This window comes from Hippoglossus stenolepis, chromosome 21 (assembly GCF_022539355.2).
Source record: "Hippoglossus stenolepis isolate QCI-W04-F060 chromosome 21, HSTE1.2, whole genome shotgun sequence".
Classification (NCBI taxonomy): Eukaryota; Metazoa; Chordata; class Actinopteri; order Pleuronectiformes; family Pleuronectidae; genus Hippoglossus; species Hippoglossus stenolepis.
The window spans coordinates 8,304,426-8,323,267 of NC_061503.1; the positions used below are offsets into that span (position 1 = coordinate 8,304,426).

The 18,842-nt window shown below is 43.1% G+C and overlaps 1 protein-coding gene across 1 annotated transcript in view; it reads right to left on the minus strand.

The window, feature by feature from the left end:
- Positions 1 to 18,842, minus strand: part of LOC118101104 (cytohesin-3) — a 32,187-nt gene that overhangs the window by 3,227 nt on the left and 10,118 nt on the right. Inside the window, exons 2-12 of the mRNA XM_035146777.2 lie at positions 15,832 to 15,914; positions 15,396 to 15,460; positions 14,298 to 14,364; positions 14,049 to 14,167; positions 11,814 to 11,894; positions 11,606 to 11,718; positions 9,141 to 9,289; positions 8,889 to 9,000; positions 4,482 to 4,558; positions 2,599 to 2,670; positions 2,131 to 2,285 (exon numbers count right to left, since the gene is read on the minus strand). Of these exons, the coding sequence (XP_035002668.1) occupies positions 2,131 to 2,285; positions 2,599 to 2,670; positions 4,482 to 4,558; positions 8,889 to 9,000; positions 9,141 to 9,289; positions 11,606 to 11,718; positions 11,814 to 11,894; positions 14,049 to 14,167; positions 14,298 to 14,364; positions 15,396 to 15,460; positions 15,832 to 15,914 (1,093 nt within the window). The remainder of the gene's footprint in view (positions 1 to 2,130; positions 2,286 to 2,598; positions 2,671 to 4,481; positions 4,559 to 8,888; positions 9,001 to 9,140; positions 9,290 to 11,605; positions 11,719 to 11,813; positions 11,895 to 14,048; positions 14,168 to 14,297; positions 14,365 to 15,395; positions 15,461 to 15,831; positions 15,915 to 18,842) is intronic.

Consider the following 18,842-nt stretch of genomic DNA (forward strand, 5'->3'; position numbering starts at 1 on the left):
GTGTCTGGCCACCAAACAAATATAAGGTTCTGTCCTGAGAAAAGTATCAGTTAGCATACAGGGGGTTTGTCTGAACTTTATGGCTTCATAAAAACACCAAAACAATGAGCTGAAAGACACTAAAACAGTTTTTACTTTTCTTATACACAGTCAGTTTAAGAAATGATTATTATTATCATGAGGTTGTGACTGTAGCTGCTTTGTGTGTTGTCAGTGCCACACACTAGAGAGCGGAACAGCGCTGAGTAACCCAGAGGTTTCCCGGCAGCAGAACAGTGAACACACTGAGATGACCAGTCCTGTGTGTTGTTACCACAAGAGCAGTTTCCACCCAAGCAGATGAGTCAGGTGTGGATACAATGTGTGTGTGTGTGTGTGAATCTGCTGACTGCAGGACAGTCTGTCGCCGCAGCAGCTGAGTCAAACGTGTGGTTGAGGCAGCGCTGAGTTAAATCTGTGATCTTTATCATTCCAGCAACAAGAGGAGAAGCCTCAACCTCCCAGTGTTCAACTGGACTGAAACACTAGGGCCCAGTTCCGACCTGGTATCAACATCGGTCCTGAGAGATCCGATCACAAGTGGACGGCACCAAGTACGTGTGTTCACACCAAAATGTGTCCTGAATGGATTTCACTTCCCTGTTCTATATGCAAATAAACACGTGTCATTTCTGTCCTGGACGACCAAATTATGATGTTTTTACCCAGTTTGAGTTTACAGATGTGTCTGATGTCACTGTGTTTGTGTCTGTGTGTGTGTGTGTCAGGACAAGAGAGAGCGGTAGAGAGAGAGAGAGAGAGTAAGGTCCCTGTCACACATACGTGACTATCAGTCTTCTCCCTCCCACTTCCAATCTGTCCAAGCGAGGAAGGGAATTAAGCTTTAGCTTCCTGTCCTTTCTGTGGCCGAACAAATCGCTGTGTGGAGTCAGACTTTGGGGAACTTTGACCGTGAAGAAAGATTTGACCAATTCGAGGGAAGTTTCAGTCATTATGTGGTGATCAGTGTTGATATTGTGGCAGTGGTCACCGACAAATCACCGTACGGACACAGAGAAGGGTAAAAACACGCTTGGTTAATTTGTGAAACTGCTGCAGGTCAGAGACGTCAGCTGAGTCCTCCACATCCCAGACCACCTCCGAATGTGGTTTTTGTGATTGGATCTCAGGATCACGCTGACCCCCTCGTGATGGGATCACTCAGGACGGGTGTCAGAATCAGGTCTGAACCGGGTCTAAGAGACAGCACTGTGGGCTCACACGTGTGCATGTACACTAAAAGCACTCGGACGCCCGAGTGTGAAACCCGTCACACACGCGATGTGTCACGAGAAGGACAGCCGACTGGAAATCTACCACACGAGAACCGCGAGCACCTCTCTCCTCTTTCGCCAGGCCGCCAAGATTACAGTAACTCCGCTGAAAAACCCATCACTTTCATTTAATGGATACACATCTGTCAATGCTAAGTGGTTTTTTTTCAATATCATTAGAGCAGGGGAGGACTGTGTAATACGATTTTTTCGCTCAGATATTGATCATATTTGCCAGTGGAGCTGCAGCCGAGTGGATGATAACCACTGAGCTGATCAATTACCCACTGGGTCCAATTTACCGCTGCACCTCCACTCTCCTGGTTAATCAGACGCCGTTCGGATCTGACGAATCGGGTGTAGGGTCTGCCAAAACACACTGAGAGCGCAGGGAGGCACAGCAGCGCCTGAGACGGTGTGTGCGTGTGTGTGTGTGTGTGTGTGTGTGTGTGTGTGTGTGTGTGTGTGTGTGTGTGTGCGTGTGTGTGTGTGTGTGTGTGTGTGCATGTGTGTGTTTTTCTTTGCTAAGCGCTAATCAAAGGGAAGTGAGCTTATCCAGCAGAGCAGAACTCACCTCGGAGTGTTATCTGTGTGCAAGTGTGAGAAACAGTCGCGTTTAGTCACCTGTTGTGTGTGTGTGTGTGTGTGTGTGTGTGTGTGTGTGTGTGTGTGTTTAAGCTCACAGCTCTATGTGTTTGCGTGCTGCGTTCACACAGTCAAGGTCAGACATGAGAACGTCCCACATGGGAGCGGCCCAGTGTTGGCTAAGTGCCGTCTCAGTGTAAATGGATCCACACTAACGCGCCTCGCCTCTTACTTGATGGATTTGATCCACTCCTCCTTCTCCTCCGGCGTGGGGGCCGATATCCTGTACACCACGTGGTTGCCCTCGACGACCCGCCCGTCCGCCTCCGTCTTGCAGGCCTTGATCACCTGACCTTTGTGGTTTGGGTTGTAGAGCTCAAAGCAGTTCTGGGAGGAGATCATGAGAAATATGTGTGATGAAAGAAAAAGAACATCTCAGAGAAGATATAGGTTGTAACAAGGAGGTTTTGTGTTTGTGTTTGTTAGTCTGTTAGTTAGCTGGAAATTTACCATGAAGTTACCATGAAATTTCCAGGAATTTTGTTTTACTTTCTAGATTTTTCAGCATTTTCATTGATTTGTGGGTCTTGAATTATAAAACCAAAGACATGTTCAGAAGGCTGATATTCACGATTGTGCACAACTTGGTGCAGAAGAAAAAGAAAATCCTGATCTAGTGAATTTAAAAGTTGCTCCTTACAGGCTTCCTCGGCTCGTCCACCTCTCTGATACTGAGGTTCTCCAGAGGAATAATCCCACGAGGCTCTTTATCCTGGAGACACATACAAAGACAGAATGTAGCATCAACACATCTCTCACTCAGAACATAGATGTCTCTTAATCAACCATCTAACATGAAGACCAGGACCGATCGGACCTGAGATCTGATCGCTCGGTCCCGCTCACGTCACGTCCTCCTCTCGTGTCTACTTTCATCAAACCAACTTGAAAGCAGACACTTGCTCTCATCTTCTCTCCATCTCCAATGTCTTGAATGGCGTCCCGAGCTGAGGACCGAGGAGAGGACTGCTACTTGTGTTCTCTGGCTAGTGGCTGCTAGCTGCAGTTATTATTTATGTGTGATTATTATTTCTGCCCACGTAGTTGTTATATATGGATTGACGTAATTTCATTTGTGCTTTTGTTCAGTGTGTTCACTGTGCGTCCCTGACTATCGGGGGTTTTCTTGGGTGCATTCACACCTGCACATTCATGTGGTCAAACTCTATCCGACTGCAATCCGATCACCCAAACCCCATTCTAATGCTGTAAAAGGGTAATTGTGAAAGATCCTCCTACACACACTCTTATCTACATGGGGCTGGTGGAGCACGACTGTTCAAAGCTATTTCATCAGCTACACATTGAAAACAAGAGTTCACAGACAAGCCAAGAGAAACCTTTTAGACGCTATGTGTAGCACCTTTAATTGTTTAAGTGTTTTAACTATTATCTTAACATTATATTGAGCCTGACAGCATCAAAGTTTTAAAAAGTCAAGGTGGCGATTAAAGCACATTGGAGGTTTTTATTCATCCTGGTCACGTAAGGGACAGCACCCGAGGGAGACGTAACCCTACACTCGCCATCCTCCAGCGACTGCTATTGTGCTTGTGGGTCCAGATGTGAAGTGTGTGTGTGTGGGTGTGTGTGTGTGTTTGGGGAGAGACCTTGAGGAACAGCCCTGTGTCCCGCTTGTCATCCTCCTACTAATGAGGGGGCACAGCAGGGGGAGGAAATGCTTGTGGACAACCCCTCACAGCTGGCCGTGTGCGTGCCATTTGAGTGTGTGCACCACCACAGCGTGTATGTGTGCGTGCTGACGGATTGGCGTGTGTGTGTGTTGGGGGAGGGTGTGCGTTCTCAGCATTAGGGATGCTGCTGGGTTCCTGGGGTGAAGCGTGGGGGTGATCCTCACAGCGGGTTGGGGGAGGCACTTGGTTTGCAGCGTAGCGGGGGGGCCAGATGTGTGCCGTAGACACTGCAGATGTTTCCCATGATGCCTCATGTTAATTGCTGAAGGGAGTTTTATTTAAGTCAAAGGGGCAACATCTGTTAAAGAGCAGAGCTGAAAGGCAAAGACCTTTGTCTGTCGCTCTCTCTGTGTGTGTGTGTGTGTGTGTGTGTGTGTGTGTGTGTGTGTGTGTGTGTGTGTGTGTGTGTGTGTGAGACAATAATTACAACTGTAGGATTTATTTTTTATGTCTCCTTTACTTATCGTCCTTTTGCACATTATCTATCTGTACAAAATGTATTTACACATTATATGTTTCACACACTCAGCTAAAAACTATCAGTATTGTAAATATTTTAACATTTGAAATTATAATTATAATATAATATCATAATATAATATAACTTATTTGTACATTTTGGCTTTTATGGTTTCAACAAAATATAAGATGTTTCTAGCCTTGGTGTTAAACTAAGCTTAATATTTGGCTGCAGCTTCATATTGAGCATAAGTGTTGAGTCAATCTCCTCATCTAACTCAAGAAGAGAAAACTAAGAAGAAGAATTGAATTATTAAATAATGAACAATCTATGGTTCCGAGACACACAAACACAGATCGGCCTACTCACTGTTGTGTATTCAAAGTAGTAGAGGCAGTTGTCAGTCAGAATGAACCACCTCCTCTTCCACGTCTTCACACGGCCGCCTGCGGACAGAAACACACCGCGCTTGATTTCAAACCGAAGAGGTGTCAGTGTTTGTGCACGTGCAGGCTAACCTGCAGGAGACCACGTGCCACATCTGCTTCTGATCACCATCCGTCTGCTTTAGTAGGCTCAGGTTGGATACTCCCTCCGCTAACCTCTCCCTGTCCCCAGAGCTCGAGCGCAAGGAGGGAGGGTGTGTTGGTGGTGGTGGTGGGGGGTAGTGAAAACAGTTGAACCCTGTGTTACCTTCCAGGAGGAGGGCCGGACATGTGCACGCCAAGTACAGAGTGTGTGAGCACTAAGGCAGGAGTGCATTCAACTGGGGTGGCCAGCGAGAGGGACAGATTTTATGAGCCTGGTTTGAGAAAAGTGTCTACCGATGCTTGTATGTAATGAAGAATAGCTCTTACACAGGGAGTTAAAATCACTCCCTGTCTGAACCGATTATTCTACAGTTAAATATCTGAGAGATTTTCATTACAAGAGACAAAAAAGTCTCCATCTGCCTCACTCATCAGACAAAAGTGGATTATTGGGATTAGTGGATTTTCTCCTTATTACACCATCGGTGATGCAATTAACCTATGTAATCAAAACAGCATAATGCTGCTGATGTACAGTCTGCGTCATGGGCAGCATAATAACACGTTTGCTGACTTTACAGAAGGCGCAGAAAGCAGCCGTTACTGATGTAATCAATATGTAATGTTCACCTGACCCAGATTTTTATTCTATACTTCTACCGAGGGTCAACTCCAGCATTTACAGTATATTATTCATGAGAGATGTTTAACTTAAGGTGCAGCCACAGCATTTCCAGCCGCTGAACTAATGTGAGCCCGTAAAACCTGGTTTCCTCTTGTTGGTAAGTACAGTATGTACGTCTTATTCTTCTACAGTCAGTCATAAAGTGGCATGGAGAGCTCTTAATCCCATTTCGCCAAATTTCTATTTTAATCCTGATATTTATTCTGGATTTCTACCAAATGAAGTTCCATGTTTGTTGTTCTAATGCAGATTGATCCTTCATTTGGTTGTTATGTAGGGAGGGAAAATAAATGTGAGAAGGTTCAAAACTATGCACAAGTGTGAGGGAATATTTGTTTATCTTTAACAAGGAGGTTGTGTTTTCACTCCTGTCCATTGGTCCGTTTGTTTTTTTTGTGTCTCAGCAGGATTACACAAAAACTACAGAACAGATTTGCTTGGAAATTGGTGGACGGACATGGGCCATAAAAGAAGCTGTGAAATTTTTGACGACTTTCCAGGGAATAATTCCTGGATCTTGATGAAAACAAATCTGGCATTTTTAGGGAACTGATATCTTTGAGTGTGTGAAATTTGGTGCAGCTGGAATTTAAGAAGACTGTTGCTCTTGGTTGAGGTGTAATCTCTGCCAAGGCCTGGGAGACATAACAGCCACAATATGTTACACTGACTGGCCATGTTTTTAATATAAATGCTGCTTAGATGGTACATTTTGATTTGGTATCTATATCTGTCAAGGCTCTATGTCTTTGTGACCCCCCCTCCACAAATGTAGGCTCTCTAAGATACATTCCAAAAGCATCTAAGTGATTGGATTTTATTATCATGCTGGATGATGATGGGTTCAGGCATAGCGGCAGGCTCAATCTCGGTGAAGGTGTTATGTGAGCTTCACAGCCTCAGCAGTGCAGCTGTATGGAGCTAAAATTAACATGGAATTCACTTACGGGGGGAAAAAAAACAGACTCTAGAAGGATCTGGAAAGTGCAGTTAGTGGAACCGAGAGCAAAATAGAAAGAGAGAAGGGCTCAGTGAAGCAGCAGTGGGAGGTATGGAGGTCTGTAAGTCAGGGACAGAGGGACACAAATGGAAAAGGGGCCAAGGTCTCTTTTGTTTCACTGCATGACCGGTAACGCAGCGGCTCGTACGCATTCCCACGGCGCAGATTCAAGCGGACCAAAGCTCGAGCATGACTGCATGTTCTGGCAAATACAGGAGCTGTATGTCGCACAGGGCGGTCTCGAATGGTACGAAGCATGACCTGGCCTGTTCAGCTGACCGATGGGAACTTTCAGAGAATCTACAAGGAGGGTGAAGTCACTTTCGTCAGAGCAATCCTTGTTACTACTACATGTAGAAAACTATTTAATAATTTTAGGGTTGTCATGTAGATGGTTAAAAGAACAGCATATTGGGAAATATGTTTTTTTTGTTGTTTTCTTGTTAGCTGAAAGGGTAGATTCAGTACCATTCTAAGGTTACATTGTGGGTGAGCTTAGCATAGCACAATGACTTGATATGAGGGAAGCAGCAAAGTATGAATTTATAAATTTTATAGGCACTAATGGTAGATTTTGCATTTTCCCTGTGCATAGACTCTATATAAAGATGGCCGACATTACTGCTCCCCAAAGTGACAGACTATTCCTTTAAAGAAGTTTAAACTTGACCAAAGTGGAAGTGAACTTGAAAGCACCTGTAATGTAGATGAAAGATGAACCATGACGGAGCTCTCCATCACGCACTTCAGAATTTGTGCAAATGTTTGTTTCCAAATAAGTGGCTTAATTAAATTAGAACCTACAATTGTTCCAAAGGGTAAAAAGCAAGTGGCAGAGAGGTTTGATGAGTTGCATCATTATCTTTTATGCCGAGGCTTCTTCTTGTGATAAATTGGCGTTCTGCCTGAATACCGACTGAGACGAGCCCTGAGCGTCACCCAGCCTCCTCCAGAGCCAAAAGAGGAATGCAGCCCGTCCTCATGCAGAATGAGAGAGAACGCTGACCTTCAACTCACCTCGCTTCTCAATAAAATAACCCATCACTTCATATTGCAGTAACTTATTTAACCAGTAACAGCTCTGATACAACTTAGATGAGGCGGCCAGCATGTTCAGGAGCCTGGTGTGCTACAGGGTTAATGGCAGCCAAGGCCAGTTTGAGATGAACCAGGTGGACAGAGGAGGAAGGAGTGTACCTACCTCCTGATACAGAGATTTAAGAAGGAACAGCCGCAACAGAACAGAGCGAAAGAACAAAACACAGAGTTGAAAGGGCGAAAGGTTAGAGAGGGAGTGAGGTGCAAAAGGAAAAAATAACAGAATAAGACAGCGAGCACAAAAAATCACCACGAGAGAGGCGGAGAGAGAGAGAGATGGTGAAATCATGAAGAGGAGCAAGACAATAGAGAGGCAATATGAGAGGAAAGAAAGAGGAGTCTCATTGCAGGTTGGACACAGATCTGGTGCCATCATGGAGGTGGACGGTTTCCGAGCAAACATGGGTCGACGTGCGTAGAAATCACAAGCTGATACAAGTTCGTGGCACAGTGAATGGAGTTATCGCATGATAGGAGCGAGCACAGTTGAATGACTTGTTGGCTCGCTAATCAGCCGGCAGTTGTCTGAGTTTGTGGCACGTTCACACAGGGAAAATGAACACAATGTGCCAGGATGCGTCTCTAGCTGAGTGAGGTGTTTTTACCACCAGTGTCTTATTAAGGGTCTTATTTTGAAAAGAAACCTAAAACCCCTTAAACACCAACATTACGAGTTGCCCTTCAATTCTTTTTTCTCTAGTGTCGCTTTCAATGTAATGAACATGACAGGAAGTGGTTAGTAAACACTAGAAAGCAGTGTGGGTTTCCTTCAAGCTCTTTAAACTCAATGCCAACTGAGTATGTTGTGATGTTCGAACATCTCTTGAACGGAGATGGATGGACAGATTTAATTGGTTGTAATGAAAAGGAACTCATTGAAATACATTTTTTTTGTTTCTACAGTAATGCTATTATCAGGTGGCTTGGCTCAGCCTTAGAGATAGGGTGAGGAATTCAGACATTCGGAGGGAGGCTTGGAGTTGCTGCTCTTCCACGTTCGAAAAGGGAGAGCTGTCTACCCAGCATGAGGTAGACCCAGAACCCGTGGGAGGAACTACATATCCCATCTGGCCAGGTAACACCTCGGGATTGCCCAGGGAGAAGTGGAAAGCGTGGCTCGGGAGAGGGATGTCTGCAGTACCCTACTTGGCTGGCTCTGCTGTAACTAAAGCACGTTTAAATGCTAAATATTAAGTTCTTATGGGTGACGTTAGCATCAGCTCATGATTTCTGTCAGCATATATCAATACCTGTTAGTAATAATGTAGGATACTGGGTCAAAGCTATTTCTTGTTGCCCAATCCACCTCCAACATGGCCACCTTCAAGCTCATCATTAACAAGTCACATACACAACAACCCACAGGGAAATGAAGCATGTACCAATCAAAGTGATGTTGAGGCTATCCCGACTCAAATCAACACAAACAAGGTTCCTTTGACAGCTCTGATTTTTTTACGTACCGAGCTTTAGGAGCCAGCCTTCTCTGTCAGGGTTGAAGAATGTGTGCGTCAGATCGTTCCCATCATCCTCTGGGATTTTGAAGGGCTCGTTTTTGATGCTGTCGTAAAGGTTCTGCAGACAGGGGCGGAACCGTTAATCACATGGGGGTACAGTGAAGGAAAAGCCTCATTCGTATGGAGTTGGTATAACAGAGCGGTCACAGAGATCAGTCACCCCACACACACACACACTCATTACAGGCAAATCCTCACCCTGAGAAGCTCTTCTGGCAGATCTCCTCCTTCATTAATGCCTCTGTTCATGGAGATAAAGCGCTCCACAGGGGGCTTGTCTCTGACGTTGGGGTTATGTAGGCTGGTGTTCAACATGATGATCGCAAACGACAACACGTAGCAGGTATCTGAGAGCAGCAGGAGGAGAAATAAATGGGTTAAAGTGTATCTCAATATATCTGTAGATGTATATTATACGTGTGTGTCTACCAAAACCGGTGGCCACATTGTTACACACAGGATGCCGAGTACAGGGAATAACAGTAACAATGAAAAAGGCTGAAATAGACACCAATATAAAAATAGGACAGATCACAGTGACATACATAATTACCAAGGAGGTTATGTTTTCGTCTGCGTTCTGTTTGTTTGTTAGCAGGATTAAAAGAGGAACCCATAACATTTTGGTGCCGATCCAGGAATTATTTTCACTTTCTTTAACATCCTTTGATCAGGGCCCTTTTTCAACATTTCCTTTCATTTCTCTGAGTATATTTCTTGAATCGTGATGATAGAAAAACCAGGCATATTTAGGGGACTCATATTTATGAGTGGGTGCGATTTGGGGCAAATAAAAATCACAAAATTAATCAGTGAAATTAAATGTGGTTTCATGAGGGGGATGCACTCTACTCAAGAGCCATTTGAGTTAGTTACTGTATCCTTTGATAATAATACCATATTCTTACATGATTTTTTTTGCACATGAAAATATAGAGGATAAGATAACTCCAGACTATTTTCTTATCAGGTTTTATTTGAGCATTTACTGTCTATTAGGCGTGGGATTACAATTTATTTTGCATTTTGTGTCCAGATTGGGCCACAAATTTGTGTCAGCACCGTCCAACAGTAAACTAAACAAGCCCGACCAGGCAGGCGTTCGTTTATTTGTGCCTGAACCCGACCCAAGGCCAGTGAGTGAAAAATCAAGAAAGCTCAGCTATCGACCAAACCTGACCCAAACTCTAATATCATTTCAAAATTGAGTGTGTGTGTGTGTGCCCGTGTGTGCGTGTGTGTGAGGGGTGGGGGTGCAGCGCTGCAGTCTCTCTACTGTGTGTTAATGTTCAGACTCACACGGGCCAGTGACTGCCTGTAAATGAATCATTCATTCCACTCTGTCTGTCTCCTCACACTGACACACTTTGGGCCTGGCTGTCCTGCCCTGCTTATTGTGTGCCGGCTCACACACACTCTTTATTAAAAAAAAGAAAGAAAGAATGTGTGTACCACGGGCCAAGAGGTGGTGGTATCTGTTAGAGGGATGCCTGTGTATTCCAAAGTTTAATGATCATGATGAAACGCGGAGCGGAAACTGAGCTTTCATGACCTTTGTAATTAAAGATCCTAAAAGGCTTTCAAAGTTGGATGTATTAAATCTAATATTCCTATAATAAGTAAAAATAACAGTTATTTCATAGCATCTGAATTTGCTCAACCCCTTACTACTCAGGTGGAGCCTCCACAGAAACACACTCACACCCTCCAGAATCCCGTGCACACAATAGCTCGGTCCGAACCTCTTGAATTATTCACTGTCTGTTGTAGTCGCAGGCTTTGTTTAACACGAGACGCGGATCACTTAGCCAGGTTGAGTCCTCCTGAATTATGGATGTCCCTTGTTTGTTGGTGCTTGTTTACTCTGGACTCGTGCACTGAACTGGAAATTGTAATCTGGTTAATCCTCATTGAACCTTAGTTACAGTAACTCTTATGGTTTAATGATTGAAACACATTAAAAAACAGGCCATCACTCAGTGGGTCCTTTTATAGACCCTCAGGCCGTATTTCTGCTGGTATATTAGGCCGGAGTGGTTTTCGGCGCACTGACACACATTGCTCATGTGAATATAGACGACAGCTCGGGCCCAGATCCCAATCAGGAATATGTACCAATAACCAATAATAATTCTCATCAAACGTGGAGCAGTACAAAGTAGCGGACTCACTGTATAGTGGAAAATATAGTTAATAGTAAGTGATTTTGGATTATTGACATTAGTTAAAGGTCATAGGAACATGGTAGAAATAGCTAAAATATATAAATAGCTATAATATCTATAAATAAGGGATAGAAAAGTTTAAATAGTTTGGTAAAATAATGAATTATGATGATGAATTATGGAAAAATGCACAAATTGGTTAAAAAAGCTTTAAAAAAGTAAAGAGTAAGGGGTTAATGGTTGATATTTGCAGGTTCTGCCAATCTAAGAGATAGAGCTTATGCAAATGTTATCAGCCTGACGTCAACACTGACTTTTCTATTGAAAACAACCTATGGACTTGTATATAAATGATAAAACATCCAGTTCCAACTCAATTCATTTGTTGCACTAGGAGTGGTGCTGATGTAGGAGTTCCTGTCTGACAGGCGTCTGATGATATGTCTGCTATAACAAGGTTTACATGAAGCATTAACAACGGCTTGCTGTGTGTCTGACCTGTTGACTGGAAGACCCCGGGGTTGCACTGACAGTACCGAGAGGCAAACGCCTCCATCATTCGGTCGATCTTCTGGGCTTCGCCTGGCAAACGGAAACTCCATAGAAACTGCCTACAAACAACAAGGAGAAGAGGAGGGGAAGGTGTCAGGGTTTCACATGATGTCACTGCTGTAAATGTTTTATTTGGGTTAGTCCCTCCACTGACCGTAGAGCTTGGACCAGGTTGAGGTCTGCAAACTCGTGCAGCTCCACAAAGGCCTGCAGCACCTTGAGGTTGAAGTCATCTCTGGTGGAGAAAAAGAAAGAGTGAGGAAATAATATTTACTTTATTGTTTTTCTGTTTAAAGAATTTCCAAGAAAAATGAAACTATTCAGGATCCCCCGAACACAACGTGAACCCAGAAGAAAAACATATTTCCCCCATGAAAGCATTTCTCAACCTGAATTCTTTTTTTTTCTCCAGCATTCCTGTCATGTTTCTGGCCTTATTCATGCCTTATGCTGAGCGGGTCTGGAAGCAATTTAAACAGCTGGCCAGTGCTGGATGTTTCTCCACACCGACTGTGTGTGTCTGATGGAAAAAACAACTTAAAACAAAACCAGGTTCTTTTTTCCTCCGAGGTTTGTTTAGGTATCAGAGGGGTTTTAGGCGGAAGAATCAACAGCCCCTCTCGGGCTGCGGAAACTGCTTCTCTGATCATGTTTGTGTTACGTCAAGCTCCGTGATCCTGTATCTTCTTTGTATTGTGTATTGTTCAAATTAAAGCAGGACTTCTCAGGCTTAGGGTTTTATGTTTTCTGTGGAAACGCTGAGGAGAGTACAGAGAATGCTGGCTTACAAGGGGACAACAGCAAACTTGCATTGCAATAACATCTCGTGTTATTTGGAGGATGACTTTGGGTTTTTGTTTATGACTGAACCTAATGAAACACATTATTTCCTATGAGGATTATACAAGTTATTAAAATTGGCCTGCCATTTGTAAAGGTGAAATAAAATATGCATTTAAATATATATATATATATATACTGTATATACTGTATATATAGGTGTCTGTGATAACAGTGAGTGTGAGCATGTGACAAACAAGGGTGAATTACACAGGAACAATAAAAAGGGATGCAACCTTCATCAACACACCCATCTATCTGTCCATCTATCCATCTATCTGTTCATCTATCCATCCATCCATCCATCCATCCATCCATCCATCATCTATCTATTTATCTATCTATCGATCGATGGATCTATCCATCTAACCATCCACCCACCCATCCCACTCTCTCTCTCTCTCTCTCTCTCTCTCTCTATCCATCTATCCATCTATCCATCTTCCTTGAAGTCACTTCCACTGTCTGAGCCTCCCTCCCATGAGTAGCTGCCTTGTACCCCGCACCTCCACGATCTCCACCACCTGCTCCCCCTCTCTGTGTAACAATAGGTTCCTGCTCCTTGTAGAATCTTAATTAGTGATAATTACTGAGTGTAAATTACCGAGCCTGTGTTTAGTGTGATTTCCACTGGATTGGTTCCCTCTTAATGATCTTCAATGAATAAAGCCCATTGCCAACAAGAGGACTCCCCAGAGTCGTCCCCTCCCCAACCTTCATTTAATCTTCATTCAGCGTACATGTGTGCCTCATTGTTTCAGCCCCTGGAACTAAGTTAATACAGACTGGAGCAGATGGTATTTCCAGCATGGACTAAAAGGCCAAAGAAAGACAGAGTGGACTTTCTATTCTTTTAAAATGATGTACAGCCGCTTTAAAAAGATCAACACCGTGAAGTCGACATCAATCAAGATTATTTTTATTAGACCATACTGGATATGAATAAAGACGTAATGTGAGATTTATTCTATTTTATTTTTTAGATTTACATTTTATTTTATTTTATATTATACATTTATTCAATTTTATTATTTTAGGGATGAAACGGAAAACAGTTTCATGGTACACCGTTCTCCATTAACTATCATTAAGTCCATGTTTGATTACAGCTCTTTGAAAACCTCATGGTAAATACTGTTAGCAGCTTCACTCTTTTCATTTCTTTGTATTCATGTCAGTTCTTGGGCTCATTGATTGATTCAGTGTGTATTCTTCCTCATATCGTGTGTTTAACTACTCTCACCTCATCTCAACAGTCTTTTGGCTATAAGAGACATTCACTGGGGTGCGGCTGCAGGACGGTCGGGCCAGAGATCTGAGGAGCGGCTTGGACCTTTTATTACCAGTTAGAAGTTCACGTGGGTGAACTATGACAAGACACACGCACGTCCTCAAAGATTCATGTTGAGGGGTGGGAGGGTGCAATCAATGTTCTCCCTTATTAATCAATTCATCCAGCCCATAATTCCTCTCTCTAATCACTGAGGGGGGGTGTAAATCAGAAGAGGGGAGGGCTTCCTGCCACAGCCTGACTGATGATCTGTCTTACCGTTCGCCTAAGTAGTCTCCAATCATAGTCTTGTTGAGGCCCTCGCCTTTGTAGAGGAACTGGGAGACTTCTTCGGGAGTGTGCTGCAGAAGGTCGTTCTCCAGCAGGAACTGGATTCCCTGGAGAGGAAGAGGACAAAAGATTCATTTAATTCTGAGGCTACAGAGACACTGGAGGCTGTGATGATTTGTAATGAAAATATGAGGCCGGTACAGGACTGTCAAATAAAATAAAAGCGCAGAAACGTACTTTCTTTGGGTCCATGTTGAATTTCTTCCGACCCATGGCGATCTGTTTGTTTCTCTGGGTTGTTTTACTGCGACACAAAAAATGCAAATGCAGATTTTATTTTTACAATATATAACATTCGGACCCCCAAACACAACAATTCCATTTTATTTATAATAATAACAGGAGATTATTTCCTGCTTGCATGCTCGTGCTTGAATCTAAGACGATAAAAAACATGTGCACACAGAGACAAACTGAAGAAAACGCTGCGTGTACAGTTTTAATATCTGTAATGCAGATGGGTGATAAAGTGACAGATGAGATGACAAAGCAGGAATGGCCTTAGGAGACCTAGGGAGCACTCGCTTTATTGATTTACATTGACACATGTTGAATATTGACTGTCATTGTTGGTTAAATAGCTTTCACCTTTTGAGTCGGTGTGTGCGTGTGTGTGTGCGTGTGTGTGTGCGTGTGTGTGTGTGTGTGTGTGTGTGTGTGTGTGTGTGTGTGTGTGTGTGTGTGTGTGTGTGTGTGTGTGTGTGTGTGTGTAACTGACACTGAGGTTAAATGACTGTCTGACAGTGGACACATTTTGACAACCGCCCAAGATACCATGACCAAACTTTGCAGGTGTTGAGATGTAGCCGGGGGTCACAGGTTAATTTAACACATACACACATCCAGCAAGGTCTGGTTGATAGTATTCTTCAACCTTCTTCCCATGTTTATCTACTTAATTCATATCGAACCTGCAGTATGTAATTTACAACAGAGAGCACCATGGTGATCTAACTGTCTTTGACAACTAAGAAAACAGTGAGTCGACTATGAGCCATAATTCTGCAGGGTGAAAACCAATATGTGTGTTATTTAGGGCTCAGGAGGCCAAAGACTCTCTTACATATGGTTAATTATTTTTAAAAGATGGAAATACGTTTTCATTTCCTGTTTAATTATAGTGACCCACAACATATTCATTGCTGCTAAAGAGTAGAGGACTCTGAAACAGCATTCAGACTGTGCACAAAATCTAAAGGAATATTTGATAAATGCTTTAAAACATCATCTACACAAACTACATCCATGCAATAATCCTTGACTTCAGTGACTTACCTCTCTCCGACACACGTCAGCTGCTCGATCTCCGTCATGACCTCTGCGATCTCGAACTTCAACCTCTGCGGGAAAAGAGTGAAACAGTCCTTTATTTAGGTCAAAGCGGGATAAAGGTCAGAGAAGCTTCATGGTGTGAGACAACACTTTATATGTGCACTGTGGAGAAGTCATCCCTTTTATTGGAGCAAATTGAGTGTGCAAAGATAAACTGTGGGTCAATTTGCATTATGCTCAGCATGCAAATAGACCTAACCTTCTGCAGAAAAAATTTGAATTTAAAGTTTAAATGAGTAAAAATAGATAAATTATAAATGTCTTCACATGAAATTGATCGATAAAAGACGTACAGTGCACCACTAATGATCGGAAGCTTTCTGAGATAGGGCTTCTAATGTTTCCTGGATATAAACTATATGCTCATATGTCCACGCACCTCAATATCATCGAGCAGCTCCTTCTTCCTGCGTCGGATGTTTGACAGCTCATCCCTCTCCTCCAGGGACAGGTCCTCGGGAACTGTAACACACGATGGGGAAAACACAGCAGACCTTAAGTCTCATTTGCACGCAGCTCCTTCCGTCAGGGCTCTTTGCGTCATGCACGACAAAACAAAATGGAACGTGACAGAAAAAGGTAAAGATCCCAGTGCGAGTAATAGGATTGCTAAAGATGAAACAAAACCGAAGCGAGCCCTGAATTCAATCTGGTGCCGACGAGTTCTTTAGGAGTTCACAGCAGAGATTGAAGATTCATCCTCCCACATACAGTGAAGTGACGGGAGTATTAGACAGTTTTCACCTTGTTCTGCTTCACTAACACATATCAGGAGCCTGCGTGTTAATTAACCAGGGGGGAGATGAGGGGGGGTGTTTATTATTCCAATTAAAAGGGTTTTCACTCTTTCTCTCCTCCTCTATCTGGCTCACATGTGGAATTCTACTAATAAGAGCAAGTTTTCTTTAATTACATGTACTTTAACACGACCTAGAATCCTGATGCCAGAGAGGTTTTTTACACATCCTGGCAAACGTCTGCAAGCAGGGAGGACGACTCGCTCTCGGCTGGGTTCTCCCAACCATCTTTCTCTCTCCGTCTTTCTGTCTCAATCTTGTTTTTTAATCTTTATTTCCCTCTCTCGCCCCACACACGCGCTTTATCTCCAAGTCGTCTCCATCTTTCTGACGCGCAGAGAGCCTGGGCAATCTCGCGTCATTAAGCCAGCTTAGAGGCAGAAAGCGTGTATCTCTGCAAGTAGAGATATAAAAAACATCACTTGTTATTTCGCCTCGCAGGCGGGAATCTGCGCCAATTAAAGTAAAAGAAGGTCACTGGGCTCAAGAGGAAGCATTCATCCCACTTTCAATTTGACAGCTTGTAGAAAGAGTTGCGTTCAGGGGGCGCCAACTGTTGTTGTAGATGGTTTTCAAATTAACAATGAGACAAAAAGGCACTTCCTGACCTAGTTATGTAATTCTGGAGCGCTGTGATGAGGGGCAGGTAAATGGTGGAAGAAAACAGCACAGGGGTTCCGTTTGTGGGCAATGTTTTTAATAGACAACAGAGGGGGGTGCAAAGTATGAAAATAAAGACGTTAATTAGTGTTGCTAACCTCTGGCTAAATAGTGCTGTGAATGTGGCGCTAAAGACAATTAGTGCTCCTATAATGTTCCCATGTTGTTTTACAATACCTCAAAACTTTTACCCGAGGAATGTTCTCAGCAGTTTTTGGCCTACATTAAAATGTAATTGAATAAAAATAGGAGCTTGTGTTCGTCCATCTGTTGTGCAGGATATCAGGGCTAACCTCGTAACCTGCTGGGATTTAAGGGTCAAAACTTAATCCATTCCTTTGACATTCTGGGAAATTCTTGTATTTGCATTTTTGAAAAGAGTTTGATGAGAATGTTGATACCACATACCTTTAATATTATAGGCTACAGTCAGCCGTGATTTTAGCTTAGCATAAAGAGTAACAATGGGGAAGCAGCTGGTCTGTCAGCACCTCTTAAGGTCACTGATTAACATGTTCATTTGCTGTTTGCAGTTATTATCCTAAAATAAGCTAAGCTACCTAGCTACTGGCTGTACCGTAGACTGTATACAAAGATGGACGACATGACAGCTCTGAAAACTGAAGCCAAGTCATCTTGATCTCCACCTGGTGGCTAGCTGAAGAAGGGATGATAAACCCTGCCTCCTCCATGTTAGTGGTTTGACATGGACCAAACCAAATAGTCACAGTGCTCGTTAAATAAATTGTATTAATGTTTAAAGAAAATAGTATAAAAAATATTCTTCGGATACTGACTGAATATCTGAGCTGTTCCTTGGACCAAACAAACAATTTGAAAAAAACAACGTCTGTTTTGTGGTAAAAGGTTATAGGCATTTTTTTTTCATCATTTCCTAGACTGGCCAGTTGATCAATAATCAAAACATTATTACAAAATATAATATTGAAAATAATAATCATTAGAGAGACCCATTATACTTTGCCAAGAGGAAGATAATGTGCACAGAGCAGACAGCTTCATGTTTTCTGTTTGCCTGAGGCCATGCATTAGCTAATGGAGATATACACTGAAAGCAACAATGCAGTGCATGATTACAATCTTCATTCATTACTAATCTAATGAGACAGAGAGGATGCCCCCTTTAATAAAAGCCCACCGCCATTAACAACAAAACATTGCTATTATCCTCTAATCCAGTTGTCTGTTTCTGGGTCTACTGCAATATAGAGTAAATTTCAAATTACATATTTGGAAGTAGACAGGACTTTGACATCTCTGTTCCAGTAGATAATCTTGTTTAGTGATGGGGGTCCTCTACAGAGGTGGTCCACCAATTACATTATTAACACACCCCCCCTCTGACCTGCTTTGACTGACTCAGGAAATGAGTTTAGTGTCTTTAACAGGCACAGAGGGAATCGTGGGGCTGGAGCTGGGCACTATGTGAAGATTGGCTCAAACCAAACACAGCCACGCTTGATTGGAAATCTACAAAAATCAATTATGGTGTGAGTCATTTCTAGAAGACCAAGGGTTGGCTCGTCCAATAGTGGGGCAGCTGTAGGTGGTGAGCCGATAAATTTGTGTGAGAGCTAAATGGGCAGAAAACTGGACTGGATACACATTTTAACCTCTGTGACTTCTAATATGAGAGCTCAGAAACCCTGTGTATTGAGTGGTGGGTTGACAGAGTCCAAAGGGTTTAAACTCCAACATGTGCGCCACGGAAAAAAAGAAGCTCCAGTAATGCCCCCAAAAAAACAAAATCCCTCAAAATCTACTTTTAGGAGTAAATCCTCTGCCGCTCTTCACACCCAAAACTAACAACTGTCCCTGACCACCCACTCAAACCAGAGGCTTTAACGTCACTTAAACTAATGCAGGGGCGCTTTTGGCACCATCACCAGTCTGCATGAGTTTCATAACTTGT